General features: G+C 30.7%; 1 protein-coding gene and 1 long non-coding RNA gene across 4 annotated transcripts in view; one reads left to right on the top strand and one right to left on the bottom strand.

Moving 5' to 3' along the window:
* LOC111719053 overlaps positions 1-16,228 on the top strand; it is a 30,865-nt gene that overhangs the window by 909 nt on the left and 13,728 nt on the right. The window contains exon 2 of one of the 2 annotated variants that reach the window (XR_004233960.1): positions 10,446-10,561. This is a non-coding gene — a long non-coding RNA (uncharacterized LOC111719053). The remainder of the gene's footprint in view (positions 1-10,445; positions 10,562-16,228) is intronic. The other variant, XR_002769358.2, reaches the window with a different exon arrangement.
* Positions 1,438-16,228, bottom strand: part of ZFYVE16 (zinc finger FYVE-type containing 16) — a 69,588-nt gene continuing 54,797 nt past the window's right edge. For both annotated transcript variants that reach the window (XM_031966943.1, XM_031966947.1), the window contains exons 15-18: positions 15,204-15,366; positions 8,809-8,914; positions 7,250-7,417; positions 1,438-5,948 (exon numbers count right to left, since the gene is read on the bottom strand). In XM_031966943.1, coding sequence (XP_031822803.1) covers positions 5,787-5,948; positions 7,250-7,417; positions 8,809-8,914; positions 15,204-15,366 — 599 coding nt within the window. In that variant the 3' untranslated portion in view covers positions 1,438-5,786. The remainder of the gene's footprint in view (positions 5,949-7,249; positions 7,418-8,808; positions 8,915-15,203; positions 15,367-16,228) is intronic.

Genomic DNA, 16,228 nt, shown 5'->3' with positions numbered 1-16,228 from the left:
GGAGTTAGGAACTCATTTTGTGAGTTCAGATCTGGCCTCAGGCACTTAAAGCTATGTGACCCTGGACAAGTCACTTCATCCTCTTTGCCTCGGCTTCCTCATCTGTAAAAATGAGCTGGAGAAAAATGGAGAGTCAAACTACTCCATTATCTTTGCCAAGAAAATGGGATGGGATCACAAAGAACTGGGCGTGACAAAAACAGTTGAATCAGATGTGAATGTTAAGGTCCTGTACCAGAGTGGTGGAAGTGTCAGAGAAAAGGGAGCATATGCAAGAGATGTTGGGAAGGCAGAATCCACAGGTCTTGGCAACAGATTGGCTACATGTGAGTCAAAGGGAGACTTTTAAGAATGACGTGAGCGGGGAAATGGCAAGCTGTTCTCGGGAGTAATGACAAAGTTCAAAAGAAATTTGGACGTGTTAAATTTTAAGATTGCTTCTGTTTGATGCAGTGTTTACAATAAAACTATAGAACCACCCAATTACTTGATCTTGTTTGAACTGAATACTTGTAAATGATTGGACTAAATCCTGATGACTAAGCAAGTCTGTCTGAAATGATACTAATTTAAACCTGCATTCTAATAGTACTGACTAATGTTCATATAATACCAGACAGAAAGTACTTAATAAATATTTGTCGCTGACATAATTTAAGTTTATCCAAACGATTTTACATTTATCACATCATTTTACACATATTGGACTTAAGACTTGATGAGTATGGCAGACAAAGGATGAAGTCTACCTCACTCCTTTTTAATTAGTCTGACCCAGAACCCTCCTTGCTTTAACCATCAAATCATGTATAGTTCTCCTCACTTTCTCTAGAATTAATTTCCAAATTAACATTGCTTTTGCCAATGACAGAAGGGAGTTCACTTGACTTTGTAGCTCTATTCAATGCCCATATTTTATATTGTGGACTGGCTAAGTGAAAGCTGCTTTTTCTTAGCACCACTCCCTTTTCCCTTATACCTATTCATGTTACCCTAAGCCTTCATTTCTCATTTCTTCATAATGATATTACTTTTTCTTAATCTTTGATTGCATCCTCGGAAACTTGTTAGATTGTTCTTCATGTTAGACCTATGTCCTTCCTTCCTTCCTCCCCCAAACTTTGTATAGATATATTTAATATATACATGCTCTTATTGAATGGAATTCATTGGATTGAATGGAAACTCTGAGGGCAGTAGCTTTTTCATTTTGCTTATGTGCCAAATAGGTGATTAATAAATTGCTTGTTAAATTCATCCTCATGATATATTTTGCAATATTGTTATATTATTACAGATATTTCTTATTCTTCCATATCGCTCCCGTGCCTTTACTTTTCTAAATGTTAGCTCTATTTTATCTTATCTTTATATCATAGTATTTCCTACTCAGGCCCTATTTCCCTTGTGACAAAGGAATTCAGTAAGGCAAAAAAATCCAACACAGAAAACTTTATTGATAGTAACCTACTATTTTGTTCTTGTGTCACAAAATCTCTGCCAAGATGTTTGCTTTTCAAGTTTCCTTCAACAGGAAATCCCTACCTCCACACCTTTGCTCTGAATATTTTAACTTTCTTCAAGACTCAAATCCACATGCCTTCTCCAAAATGTTAGAACTCTCTTCTTTATCAAATTACTTTATATTTACTTATTTATCTGTATATTTTAAGATTTTTCTTGTCTATAAACCTACCATTCAACGGTGTTTTTATACATCATCAAAGCTTAATAAATGTTTATTGAAGCAAATTGTCTCTATCTTACAGAGAACCTGAAGCTGAAGTTATATAACTTGACCATTCCAATAAGTCATTCTATTGCCTTATGTTGCAACCAAAAAAAAAACAAGGTTTTGTCAGCACACACCATTGTAACAGGTTTCACAAGCTAGAGAGTCTTCATGAACAATTCATTTGCCATTCCATTCACTGATATCTTTCTTTTTAGGCATAGTATATCATCACACGTTAACCACCAGTTGATACTTTTTAAAAAACCATCACAAGTCATGAAGATGGAAGGCATAAAGTCCAACCACACTGTATCAAAATACAACTAACTATATACCCTTTTATACTTTTATAAGTTCTTTGACATATCTTCAGATTTGATCTTCACACTGAAATCTCCATTTTAGCCAAGAAAATTAAATACCATCAGCTTTATTATTGTGTATTCTGAGTGCTCTCATCAGCTCCCATGGATTCAACTGTCATCTCTACCATGATTCTAATATTTACTTATCTAGTCCTAACCTCTCTGCTGACCTCATCTTCTGAATCTCCTGTTGCTGATTAGATATCTTGAACTGGTTGTCCCAGTTTAACTTAAATTAAACATGTCCAAAACTAAACTCACAACTTTCCCTCCAAACCTTCCCCTCTTCCAAACTTCTCTGTAACTATTGAGAACACCACTTTCTTTACTCCCAGCAATTCAACCCCAAAACTGCTTTTTAAAAAATTTTGAATACTTAAGTTGCTTCCAGTTTTTTGTTTCCTAGGTTTTTCTTCAAAGCCTAATTCTACTTTCACCCATTTCTTAAAGTCATTCTTTCAAAAAGACTCAGGCCTCAATGGTCACATCTAAACTCCCATAAGAAAATGGTAATATTTTTTGTTGAATTCATCCTCATGATTCATTTTGCAGTGCTGTCAAAATACTATGGATATTATTTGTTCCTCTAAACTGTTCCACTGACTTTACTTTTCTAAATTTTAGTTCTATTTTATCTTGTCTTACTGTTTTCAAATCACCTCCATAAGTGTTAAAACTCAGTTGATTCCCTATAGCCCAGTTGGACTCATAGGCCTTAGCTATTTTACAGAATGAAAGCCAGAATTTCAGAAAAATAATTTGCCCAAGGACACATGGGTAACATAAAGGCCAAAATGAAGATATATTTGTTGATGGTTACAATAACATCTCTACTTTTGGCTAAACTGGTACATTTTTAAATAATATCCTACCTTATTAAAAGCAAAAATTATTTTCTTCATCTGTGAAGTATGCATGAAAACACTAACCATAGAAAGGTTATAGTAGAAGTCAAAGCCCAGAGTAAAAGTTTAAAAAAGGGAACATTTAAATACTGGTTTTAGGCTCAGTACAAAATATTTGACAGAATTAAAACTAATTTGGCAACTTTGTTTTCATTAGCAATGACTGATATAAAAAAAGAAAGTTGTAGATAGAGCTTTTAAAAAATAACCTTGCAACTAGCTTAATATACTTTATTAATTCTAATTAGCAAAACACTTAAGAGAATGGGAAAAACATGTCTTCAACTTAAATTTTAACTGCTAGAAATTTGTTTACCTACTCTGCAACACAATTCAGCATTATTCAGGCACTTAAAATGACAATTTTCATAAGTTATTACCACAATTATAACATTTAGTATTCTGGTGTTATTAAATTCAGTTACCAAATATTAATTTTAGAGAATAAATTTCATGTCATTGAAAATATATATTTTGTTAAAAGTGTATATTAATGAAACCTTTTAATTCAGCTTTCAAATTTAATTCATGATATGAAATTTCCAAACTGTTCACCTATAAACTGCTTTCTTTAAAAAACCAAAAACAAACAAAAAAATTCAGTTGTTTTTTGATTTTTCACACATACTCACCCACTCCCACTCCCACTCCCACTCCCACTCCCGGTCGTCTTCTGGCCTTTTCCTTTGTATACTTGGTGGTTTTCATTCTATCCAGCACAAATGTGCTCAGAAAATGTAAACTATGAGATAAATGGGTTTTGCCTACAGTTGTGTAGCTCTCACCTCAACATTCAGAAACCCCAAAGTACTTTTGTAATATAGTAGGGAAGCAAAAAACACTTATAAAGATGTTTAGACAAAATAAGCTTCTCTCTTCACTTAAAAATACAAACTCAAATCTTGATGAATTAACAAGTATCAATCCAGAAAAACATTACCAGAAAATTCTACAGAAAGATAAATGCATGAAGATAATTAAAAGATTCTTCAAATATAGTCTGAAATGCAAATTAAGTATGAATGTATCAACTTCATGGGAAAGGCACCTACAACTGTTTATTTTTGGATTACTTGACTGTAGAGAATGTTAATTATTTTTTAGAATGTGCAGTCATTTTCATGTCAAATTTTAATGTGAACTAAAAAAAAAGAAACAAATCCAATTTAATAACAAATTGCTTTTATATTATACAGTTACAGTATACTTCACAAGTTATTACACTGCCATTTCACTAAATATCTGCAAATTTAACAATATTTACACCTCCTAAATTAGCTACTTCAGAAGAGTGGTTATTCTGTACCACTGCTGTCTTAGACTAATTATTAGAGGTGTAGTTCAACAGAAACTGGATGTTTTTATTTACCAATATCCCCAATCTCTTCTATCCTGAGACTTTGGATCCTGAGTTATAACTCTGACCTGTGTGTATTCAAGTTGTTACTTTGTATATTTCTTAAAATAGGGTTAGTGTGATGTTTCTTGATCTATACATAAGGAGTGTTTTTGATACAAAAACATATAAATATCCCACATGAGAATCAAAAAGGCATCTAAATAATGATTAGGTTTCCATAACCTGTTGTTAGCACTAATTGAAATGCACCCTTTGCTTCTTCACTACTATTTTTTTTCTATTTGTAGCAAAGAGGGAAACTATGTAACAGTTAATTGTCATACCTGATGGGGGGAGGGGGGATTCACTGAACCTTTATATTCAGGCACAGATTTTGTTTGTAATGCAAATACATAAATAGAGTTTAACTTCTGTTAATACCCCATTATCAAAAATAAGTAGTAGAAAAAGAATTTCAATTATCCTAAAGTAGTTCATGAAAATTGACATTAATAGTTTTCCCTGAAAGTAAAACAGGGCTGCTAAATAGATTTCAAGGATTAATGAAAAAGGAAAAAAAAAAAAAAAACCTTGCTTTATGCTTCATTTATTGCTACATAATGACTACTTCAAGGGTCATCTGTCTGGCCTATCGTCAATCATTCAAGGGAGTTGTAAATATATGATATACTGTAAAGGGTTGTAAGAGGGAGAAGAAATCACTATGGTATAAAAATATCACTCATTTATAAATTATTAAAGATACAGTTATAAAACACAGACGAGTCATTTTCTCTATAAAAAAACAATACACTTACATTTAGAAGCACAAGTTTCTAAAGCACCTACAATCATTTGATTTATGTATATTTAATCAGGAAAAACCCAGATACTAAATCTGGAGAAGAAAAAAGGCAAAATCCATATTAGCCAAATACTCCAGAGTTTAAGTACAGAGTCAGCTGATGCTCATAATACAAATCAGCAATCTTATTGTACTTATACACTCTCTGGGGTATGAAAACAGTTCTATGCCACTGATATACAAACTGTAAATGGGGGTATCTTTATTTGCATATATGCAAAAGATGTTCCTGATTTAGGTGACATTTATTAAGAATTTTCATTAAAACAGTTGTGGAGATAAAGAGGTATAGCTAATTGCAGATACTTTGGCTTAGCATTAAAACCAGCACAGTAAATGTTGCAGATTTCCCAAAGACAAAAGACTGACCTTTTTTAAAAGTTTCAGAAATTGTGGATACCTGAAACTTTTGGGTTATCTATACTGTGCTAAGATTTTTAAACCTTTAATCTTATCATAAATGCTAAGCTCAAATATTTAATATCAAACATCTACTTTAGTGTCTTATCATTACAGCTTTGGTGCTGAAGTTAATTCTAACAAATCAGTTTATAATGCATATTAGCACTTATTTTTGCTAAAATAGATTTTCTATAAGGAAAAACACTAATTCTATCTCCAATGGTAAAACAGTCGAATTGGCGGTCCCACCATGAATCACTGGAATTAGAGCACTATCAAGATCATTTAAGTAATGTTGAGGAAGAAGTTGGCCACCAGATCCTGCCTGAAATTCAACCTGAAAGAAAAATACAAAAATTCCAAATGATTCATGGGTATAAGCACAACATTCCGGCTTAGCTTAAGAGATTATGAAAATAGCAAGGATTCCTAAATATTAGTGAGTTTAAATATACTGACATGTTAGCAATAGACATTTTATTGTACAGTGCATGCCTACCACTTTTTCTTATATAAACCTTGTATTTAAAGGTTGAAGCACTACAGCTTTTACAAAAGTTAAGAGTGAAGTGAGTTAGTTCTTTTGTGCCTGTTTTCAGGATTAAATATCCTGACTACTTAATATCCTGAAACACAAAAAGGAAGGAAAGACCTTTCTCAAACTATAAAAATGAATTATCTACCACTATTTTATACCATACGTAGATGCCATGGGACTATAGATAAATGCTAGTAACTACCCTTATAGGACGTAGAGAGATTGTGGTTATGTTACGAAAAGACTTTAAAATATGTCTTAATAATAAGCAATATTAATAATAAAGTCTTAAATTAATGACAATATTATTTAAATGCTCTAATGTGGCTATTCATTTTCAATTGAGATTCTTAGCAAAAACCATTTTGTACAGTTTTCAAGGAAAGAAACAGAACTTTAAAAGCAAGCAACTATTTTTACCAAGTAGGTTCTTTAAACAAAGCCCATCATGATGATGAAAATACAAATTCAAGCATTCCTACTATATTTTGCTTGGATAAAAGGAAACTAATAATACTTAAAAGTTCTGTCTCATTTTAGCCTCTATAATAATAAGTAATCATTTTACTACCTTTAAAGCATTTACTATATTAAAGTGCTATTGGAAAATATAAAAGAAAGAAAAATAGTGAATAGTTCCTGCCCTTAAGGAACTATAATCAAATTGAGAAAGATTATCTACCCAAGTACTAACTGAATAGTATTTATGATAAAAGCCACATATTAACCAGTGGAAATTAATGTATAGTTTTTCTAACTTCTAACTATACTTAAGTTACCAAGGAAGGCCTCAGGGAGGAGGAAACAAAATCAAATGGTACAAGCCACAGAAAATAGTAATTCTTAAGTATATATTGAATATCACACACATAAGATCAGTATGCTAAATAAGTACAGAAAGTTGGAAGGACAAAGTCATACAAAATATGTTGAGATAAGACTCCAACCTTAAACAGGAAATTAAATTAATAAAACAGATAAAGAAAATTTTATACTAAACTGACTTCCTTTTAAGTGAGATACAGTTAAGTAAAAGTAAACTTTAAATCCTGCCATAATACAGGTATTTTAAAAAGAAAAAAAAGTGAATTATACATTACCATATCTGTATCAATGGAAACTCTGAGTCCTATCTTATTCATTCCATTACTTTTTAGAGTTTTAAGATGAGAACAAAGTGCAGCACTGCCAGCTATTGCTATCTCTTTGGCAAACTGGTAACGACTTCCTGATATTGTAAAGTCCTGATCCTTTAAGAAATGGAATACCTATAATACAGTAATTAGAAAATAAATCATGATTTTTATTTCTGATTATATAGTCAAGATCAATAACCTTAAAAGTGATTAATTCAACATGGGATATATTTCTAAACACTTCAGTTTTAACAAGAAGTTATAACATGAACATTACACACCTCAGCAGAAAATGAAAATCAGGAGTGACACTAATGGCTTAAATGTGCCAGCTTAAAGCTTATAGGAAGAAATACTTAAATTACTTAGCATTAAAAATTATGTTAATCAGGGCAAGTAGGTAGCACAGTGGATAATAAAGCATCAGCCCTAGAGTCAAAGAAACGTTGTGCAAATTTGAAGTTCAGACACTTTTACTAGTTTTATGACTCTGGGCAAGTCACATAATCCTGACTGCTTCAAAAAAAAAAAAGAAAAAGAAAAATTATGCTAGAACAGCTAAACAAATTATGGTACTTGAAAATAATGGCATATTTTAACATATTGTAAGAAGTGGTAAAGGTAACAAAAATGGAAAAATATATGAAATAGGTAATATTAAAAAAAATATATGAACAATGACCTCAACAAAGTAAATGAAAAAGGACAACCACAATCAATACTGGGGCATAATTATAATAACTAATCTTGTATCCAAAGAAGAGAAATGAAAATACCATCGTTCTCCTTTGAAGAGGTAGGGGACTATAGGTGTCACATCTGACTGGTTAATTTTGCTGAACTATTTTTTTTTCTTATCTTTTCCTTAAAAAAAGAGATGGTTCTTTGGGAGATTGGAAGAATAGGAAATCATAATGGGAAAAGCAGATGAAGTGAAAAGATAAAATTATGTTAATGTGACCAAAATGTCTCTGTAAGAACTTCCATATGAATGTAAAAATAGCACAGAAATTCAAGATGTTCTATACCCACACAATCTACTTTGAATCTCATTTATCATACATTCTGATCTTAGGTGACCTATTTATTGATTTAGGGGAAACAGTATGAATGAATCAGCATAGTCCATTAATTACTGATAAAAAATAAGCTAGATCTCCAAGTAAAATGATCATTTTCATCTTTGGAAAGTGAAATAAATACCATTCATTAGACACATTAATTTTCAATTTAAAAAAAACCCTGATAGCAATAATTCAACTCATACCCCTAAAATTAGCCAAATTTGTACAATATGATGGAAATTTTTCTTTAAATGATGGTCAACCTTCAGTTCTCCAGGCATGTCCTTAAGTTTATAAAAAATCTTGTATATAATATCAGATTTGGAAGAATAAAAGCAGCAGCAAAATCTTAAAATGTAAAGGAAAATACCTATGTGTGTGTGTGTGTGTGTGTGTGTGTGTGTACACACATACACATATGAACAAAATATAGGAAAGAGCATTCTATAAATCAATTACCTCAGTACATTTTACAAGTTTCTCATCAGTTTCAAAATCTGCTTCCTGTTGTATTTTTTCACTTGGAATCCCTTCCAATGATTTTCCATCTATTGCACTAATAACACTAGAGAACAAAACAAAGTAAATGTTACTTAAAGAATTTCTTTGATTACAAGCTATTGATTTTTAAGCAACCAAAGGTGATCTCCAAAGCAAAGGCCAAAGTATGATGCCATATTTGTCAACTAAATACCTCAGTTATGAGACTAAATAATCTTTTAAACTATCAATACTTAAAGAGTTCCAACAAACTGATATAGTGAGTAGTCAGGATCAAGTCAAATTCTCTTACATTAACCTCAAAATGAAGTTTGAAAAATAAATAAAATGAAAGAAAATTAGCAGAAATTATAATAAAAGAAACAAGCAAAAAAAGCTTTAATTCAATAAACAAATAAATACAATGGAGTAGATAGAGAAAAGAACATGAAAACTGACAATACAAAAAAAAGATGGAAAATGTCACTTAAGCACTGTATTAACATTTATATATAGCACATTAAGGTTTGCAAAATGTTTTACAAATATTATTTCAAACATGAAAACACATAGTAATGGAAGAACAAAAACAAAATTGCAAAAGGAAAAAAAACCTAGACGATAACCTACAGATCTCTACAAAGCAAAGCAACAAAACCTGAGAAAGGAGATTCAGCAAAACAACTGAAAAGTTAGTTGAAGGCAATCTAAGAATTAGTCATCTCCCCCAAAATATTTTTTTAAATATTAATATCGTCTTTAAAAAATTAATTGAATAAAGTTGTCCAGAAAATACTGGAAACAGAGAACATAGTACAAATAAATAAAATCCAGATAAAAAGAAACCCTAAGTTCAACTCATCCAGAAATGCAGTTATCAGGTAACAAAGTATCAGTGTCAGAAAGAATCTTGCAAATAGTCAGGAGAAAGCAAATTATAAAAGCTGTTTATTACAGCCACTATTTCCAGGAAGGAAGTAAATGGAAAGGAAAAATTATTTTCAAAGCCTGATTTTGGAAAATAGCAATTAACAATGGTATAGTCAAGATAAGCTACAAAGGCCTTAATAGAAAACAACAGTAGGTTTAGAGTTCAAATTGTAGCTCTGCCATTTACAAACTTTATGACCTCATTTAAACTTCTCTAGATAAAAGTTTTCCTCAATTGTAAAATGAGGAGAATTGAATTAGATGACATGAGAAGAAAGCCCATGTAGGTTCTAAATCTATGAAGTAATGACATTTATTTAAAAAGCAATCATTTATTAAAAAGCAACCATTAAAATTGAGTAGGACCACTCAATATAATTACAAAACAAAGAAGAGACTGAAGCTCAGTATCCCAGCAGTCAAGGAAAACTGGCCTACATCCCCAAATTGCCTGTCCTGAACATAAAAAAAAGTTGATTGTTTTTAATGAGATGAAAAAATAAACTTAGGACCCCAGACTGGCAAATTTACAAAGCAGCCAAAACTGTAAATGATAATATAGATTTGGAATTGAAGTATAGTCCTGCCATAATGCCTATTTTGAAAACACAAATTTGCTCCAATTTAAGTGATATTTTAGAAAACAAATTGAGCAAAACTTGAATTACAGGTTTTCTTATGTTCAGTTTTCTCTGACAGAAAAAGTTAACAAACACTGAAATGCAGGACCATTTCTGAATAACTTAGAGATGCAACTCTTCTGATGATCACTTCCATGAGGAAACTTAAGGTTTTATTCAAGGTAAAGTACCATATTTATTATGTATCTTTTAATATAGTAGGAGCTATGGGTGAAAAATCCATAGCTCACCATTTATCCTTCCACCATGGTCCCAGACCTGGTACAGCTTGCCCAAATTTCTTAAGACATTGCTAGGTCTGGCTGTTAGAGCCTGGGCCAGGCCCAGGAACTGCCTCAAGGCTATAGATGTTGTGGTACAACTTTAGTATTTATGTATTTCTGGACCACTGACCTTGTAAAAAGCTGTGCTATTATTAGTTTTTATTTAAGTTTCTATTTTTATATATCACTGATGAAGGTTTTAAGTATTGTACTACTACAGTTTTGGGGGGAGGGCTGAGGCAGTTGGGCTTAAGTTACTTGCCAAGGGTCACACAGCTAGGAAGTGTTAAGTGTCTGAGGCCAAATTTGAACGCAGGTCCTCCTGACTTCAGGGCTGGTGCTCTATCGACTGCACCACCTAGTTGCCCCAAGTATTGTACTAATAACAAAATTTTTATTGCTTGATTTTGCATAGCATGGCATTTTAGAGAATAAACATATCAAGTCGGAGTAGAATTGAATAATACATAAAAGAACATATATTAATATGCTCTAAATACATATGTTACCTACAATTGATATATGATAAAAGTTCAGTAGAAACACAAGGATCCCTTAAAGCAATCATATTTAGAACAGAGGTGTCAAACAGGTGGCCTTGCCTTTGGATCCATATAGTCTGAACCAAATTAAAATGCAATTGAGAAATACTTAAATCAGTAAGAATTTATAAAATATAGGTAACATTACTTTAAAAACCAAGTCAATATACAGCTCACAGGGATCCTTATGTTTGTATTTAATGGCACCCATTTTTATTTTAACACTACTAATCTAGAAGACAAAGAATAAAATTATTTTTCTTTAAATTAGGATTCAATTATCAAAGAGGACAGAAAGATTCTTAAACCTTATCTGGGCTAGGAGGAATTTTTTTTTTCTTTTTTCATTTTTTCATTATATCTTTTTATTGACAAAACATATGCATGGGTAATTTTTCAACACTGACCCTTGCAACAACTTCTGTCCAATTTTTCCCCTCCTTTCCTCCACCCTCTCCCCTAGATGACAGGCAGTCCCATACATGTTAAACATGTTAAAGTATATGTTAAATACAATATATGTGTATAATATTTGTTGCACAAGAGAATTTGTATTTAGAATGGTAAAAATAACCTGGGAAGAAAAACAAAAATGCAAGCAAACAACAACAGAAAGAGTGCAAATGCTGTGTTGTGGTCCATATTCATTTCCTACTGTTCTTTTGCCGAGTGTAGCTGGTTCTGTTCATCACTGATCAATTGGAACTGAATTGGATCAGGAGGAAAAGTTTTTTAAAAGAATATGCCATTAAGTGTAGAATCTTAGGCGCTCTGTGTTAGGTATAATAAAAAAGATTGTGATTATAAAATGATGAAGCAGGGTTCAAATTGTGGTTTTTTATGAGTATCAAGCCTAAAACATCATAATATCTAATGGAAAGAAAAATAAATTTTAACAATTTTAGCTTTTAATATATTAATAAGCTAAAACCCAACAATCTGCTACTAAAGCATAGCAATCCATAAATATTAAAAGTAAATTTATTATGCTTTAGCTGAGACTATATGATTCTAGCCACAGAGGCTGCTTTCTAAAAAACATAATACATGACCACAGAAAGGAATCTTCACCAGTAAAGTACCTACAATTCTTTTGTGACAATCTGTGAAACGAAGAAAATTATCAGATGGCCCTAAGTCCTCTATGTCATTCATTAAGAACCACACTTTTGAAGGAAGTCTATCCACTTTAATTTCATAGTGTTAGTATTACAAATGTGACATACTTGTCTAGCAACAAGATGAACATAATACTAAAGGCACTGAATCATATCAATCAAGCATTTTTCATGTTAAAAAAAAAAGCAGTATTTTCAGCTAAATAATTTTTTATTTGGTCTTCTGATACCACAGTACTCAAGTTTTTGTTAAGATGATAATCACAAAAATAATTGCATCTTATGCAAAAGATGTCCATTCTATTGCAGATAACTGGGATAGCAACATTATATTAATCATTTCATTATGTCTCCCAAATTAAGGAAATATATATTGATTATCGGTATGACTTCACTACAAAAATGGAAATAAGGAAATTGAAAATTATATTGGAAAATATAATTTAAAAATAGGAAGTGAGAGGCCAAAGGCATAGAGATCACTCAGAAACTTCACATTAAAGTATTATGAATACTTTCTTTATAAAAAGGACAACAGGTTATCACGGATAATACCACAAAAAAATTAAGTTGTATTTTGATGGAAAATGATTTGTTATTGATGGAGTCATCTCCAAAACTGCTTTCTGTGTAGTCAAATCACTGATTTATTAAAGCAAAGACCAAATAAGCAGAAAAATAATAAATGGAAAAAAAAAAAAAAAGACGACATGCAATTTTGAAAACTGCATCCTCTCTTACTAATTTACTGAGGATTAAAAATGGTACATACCTGGGATATGAGTCATGGATATAAACTACAATAATTTCATATAGTAGTTTAACAAATGAAAAAAAAATGCTATAATTAGGAAGATTTAAAGGGCAAAAAAATGCTTTTAATCCACAAAAAAAAGTTGATTTATTTGCCATGCAGAAAAATTTGGTAAGCAAAGAAAAAAGAGACTTAGAAAATGAGCTGAAAAAAAAAATCTTATAAGAGAAATATGGCAGAAAATTACGAGAATTCTTTCTTCATGAGACAGAAAAACAATGGATAGAAAGTAGAACTAATTCAAAGTTTGGTGAAAAATCCACTTAGCAAGCAAAATTATCCTAAGCATATTTACAGAAGAAAATGTAAAGAGAACAACAGAGTAAAAATGGAAAAGCCCCACAAAATTTTTTTCATATCAAACACTTTGTTCAACATCAAGGACAATGGAGTCACAGCACTTGGACTATATTATCTTGAATATGCTTACTAAGGATAAAGAAATGGTACTAAAGAGAACAAAGATAACCAAAGTAACTGTATCAGACCAAAATATGCAAAAAAAAAAAAAAAAAGGGGGGGGGGGGGGGGGGGGGGGGGGGGGCTGTGTTAAAGCTGATACAACTGTGAATACACTGAGGGACTAATTCAAAAGGTATATAAAGAAGCAGAAAATACCAAAAGGCTTCCCTAAGACTGATTTTAAATCATGTGATTGGGCACAAAGAACATAAAAATAAATATGGAAGGCCCCCAAATGTTCAAACATGCTGTAATAAAGATCACCAAAAATTCTAACAAAGAAATCTGAACAAAAGATGCAGCTCTATCTATATATACAGACTAAAAACACCTTCAATAAAAAGTGAATTAAAGACTAAATAATTAAATCCACCTAAAACAATTCTTAGAAAATTTATACAATTGAATACACATAAGAAGGGAAAAAGAAATAATGTAAAGAAAAAATAATGAAAATTCTAAAAAATGTATAAACTCAAAAAAGTTCAAAAGGGACAATTTTAAAAATTAGAGGTAAGATAAACTAAATTGAAACCATAAAATGAGCTGATTTTTAATGAAAATTAACAAAATTACCAAACCATTAGCTCATCTCATTTTTTGAAAGACAAAAAAATTAAATGTAAGAAAGAAATTTCATAAAAATAAGGACATTTTTAAAATTATCAGAAATTATGGAATTATAATGATATAGAGGAAAAGAGAATTGGTTTTGGAATCAGAGGGCCTAAGCTCAAATTCTGTCACTTTGCCTACATATGGCCTTGGACAGATTAGTTTTCCTATATGAATTTAAGTTTCTTCCACTATAGAATGGGAGCACTGGATTAGATGACTTGGAAAGTCAATTACAACTCCAAAGCTCTATGAGTCTAAAACTGAAAACATCGTTTTTTTTTTAATCCACATTATTTAACATTCAATTAAAAAGGAAATACTTTTAAAAATTAGGGGAAAAAATTCACATGTATGAACAAAATGCCATGACTGTCAAGACAAATGATGAAAAAAAAAATACTAAAAGGGACTTGGAAATATGATTATCTTACATTTTATTATAAAACAATAATTATCAAACATCTTGGAAATATGATTATCTCACATTTTATTATAAAACAATAATTATTAACATATTTGGTATTTTTAAAAAGCAAAGCTGATCAATAGAATTGATGAGATAATCAATCATCAAATAAGTCTTAAGAAGGATGGAGATTAGACGACTACTGAATAAGTGCAAGAATGTAAAAGGTTTTCAGGAAATAATTCTATTTAAGCAAACATTCCTGGGAAATGTGGATAGAGGTATGATATAAACATTTCTTTATATCATCAACTACTAAACACAAAAATTTCAAGCCTGAACTTTTTTTTTTTTTGGTCATTCTCCACAATACCAGATTAACCTTTGACCAATTTAATTAATAGCAGACCAATGAAAGGAATATGGCTGGGACTTAATGGTGAACAAATTTTAAAAAGATGGCATAAGCATTAATCTAAATGTTTAATTATATTACCTATATATAAAATTTTGGTCAAAAACTAAATGTTTAAGAATTTTCTTTTAATTTCAACTATGACATTTTTTTAAAAATTCCTACCCTTTGTTTCCTTTTTCATCAGTATCTACCCAGCAGATATCCACATATTCTCTTGAGTCCACTGCATCTACTTTCCCACATGTAATTTTAAAGTCTTTTTGGTCTCTTAGAGCTAGCCGTAAGCCTTCCATTGTCTCTGGAGTTATCTGTACCATTAAACCATCTAGAAATAAAAGAATTTAAGTTAGAGATTTCTTAAATCTAAGTAATAAGATTTATTATTGTAAAACAGTGGTTTCTATTATCAGAATACCTTTTAATGTGCAATAAAGTCATCTTGTAATTGAAAAAATGTCCACAAGTCATTTAATTTTTAATTATTTGATATACAAAGGAAACATGATGAATATTTTATAGAGTAAAAGTTTAATTGCAGTGAGAACTCTACATCAGCCTATAAAAATGTTTATTTGAAAAAAGTCATCTATTTCAAGTTCTTTAAATTTAATGACAAAAATAAGCATTAAATTACTGTATTTCAGTAACACAGAGTTATTTATATATTAAAAGCTTTCTGAAATAGAGTTCATTTAACCATATACTAAAATGTTTATGCTTATAAAATTGTTTATGAAATAATGTCATACAATTTTTAAAAGATTAAACTTATTCTTAATGCCAATTAATGTTATCTTTTCCCTATACTTTAAAATAACTTCAGTGTAAATATCATTCTTGAAATAAAGTACCTCAACTATTTTCTAAAGAAATTTTTAGCTTTTCCCCCATCAATAAATATTCTTTTCTAATTGTCCATTATGCAATAAACAAATTCAACTTGTATTTGCAAGTTATATTTTACTTTGCATATGGAATGTAATAACTTTGCTAGTCTGATAAAAATTCCTACTTTAATAAAACCATTGTTTATTAAACATTAGGCCAAAAAAAGCAATACTGTTTTCTTTTGCAGGAGAAATGACCTAAAGTCACTGAAAAATGTTAAGGTTCTAAAGCAGCATGTTAGGTGCCTTTTGAAATATTTCCTCAAAAAATTCTAGAAATTTTGGAGTCCATTTTTATAT

Source organism: Sarcophilus harrisii, chromosome 1 (genome assembly GCF_902635505.1).
Source record: "Sarcophilus harrisii chromosome 1, mSarHar1.11, whole genome shotgun sequence".
NCBI classification, from domain to species: Eukaryota; Metazoa; Chordata; class Mammalia; order Dasyuromorphia; family Dasyuridae; genus Sarcophilus; species Sarcophilus harrisii.
Note: the sequence above shows the minus strand (reverse complement) of the source record. Positions and strands in the feature narration are given on the sequence as shown.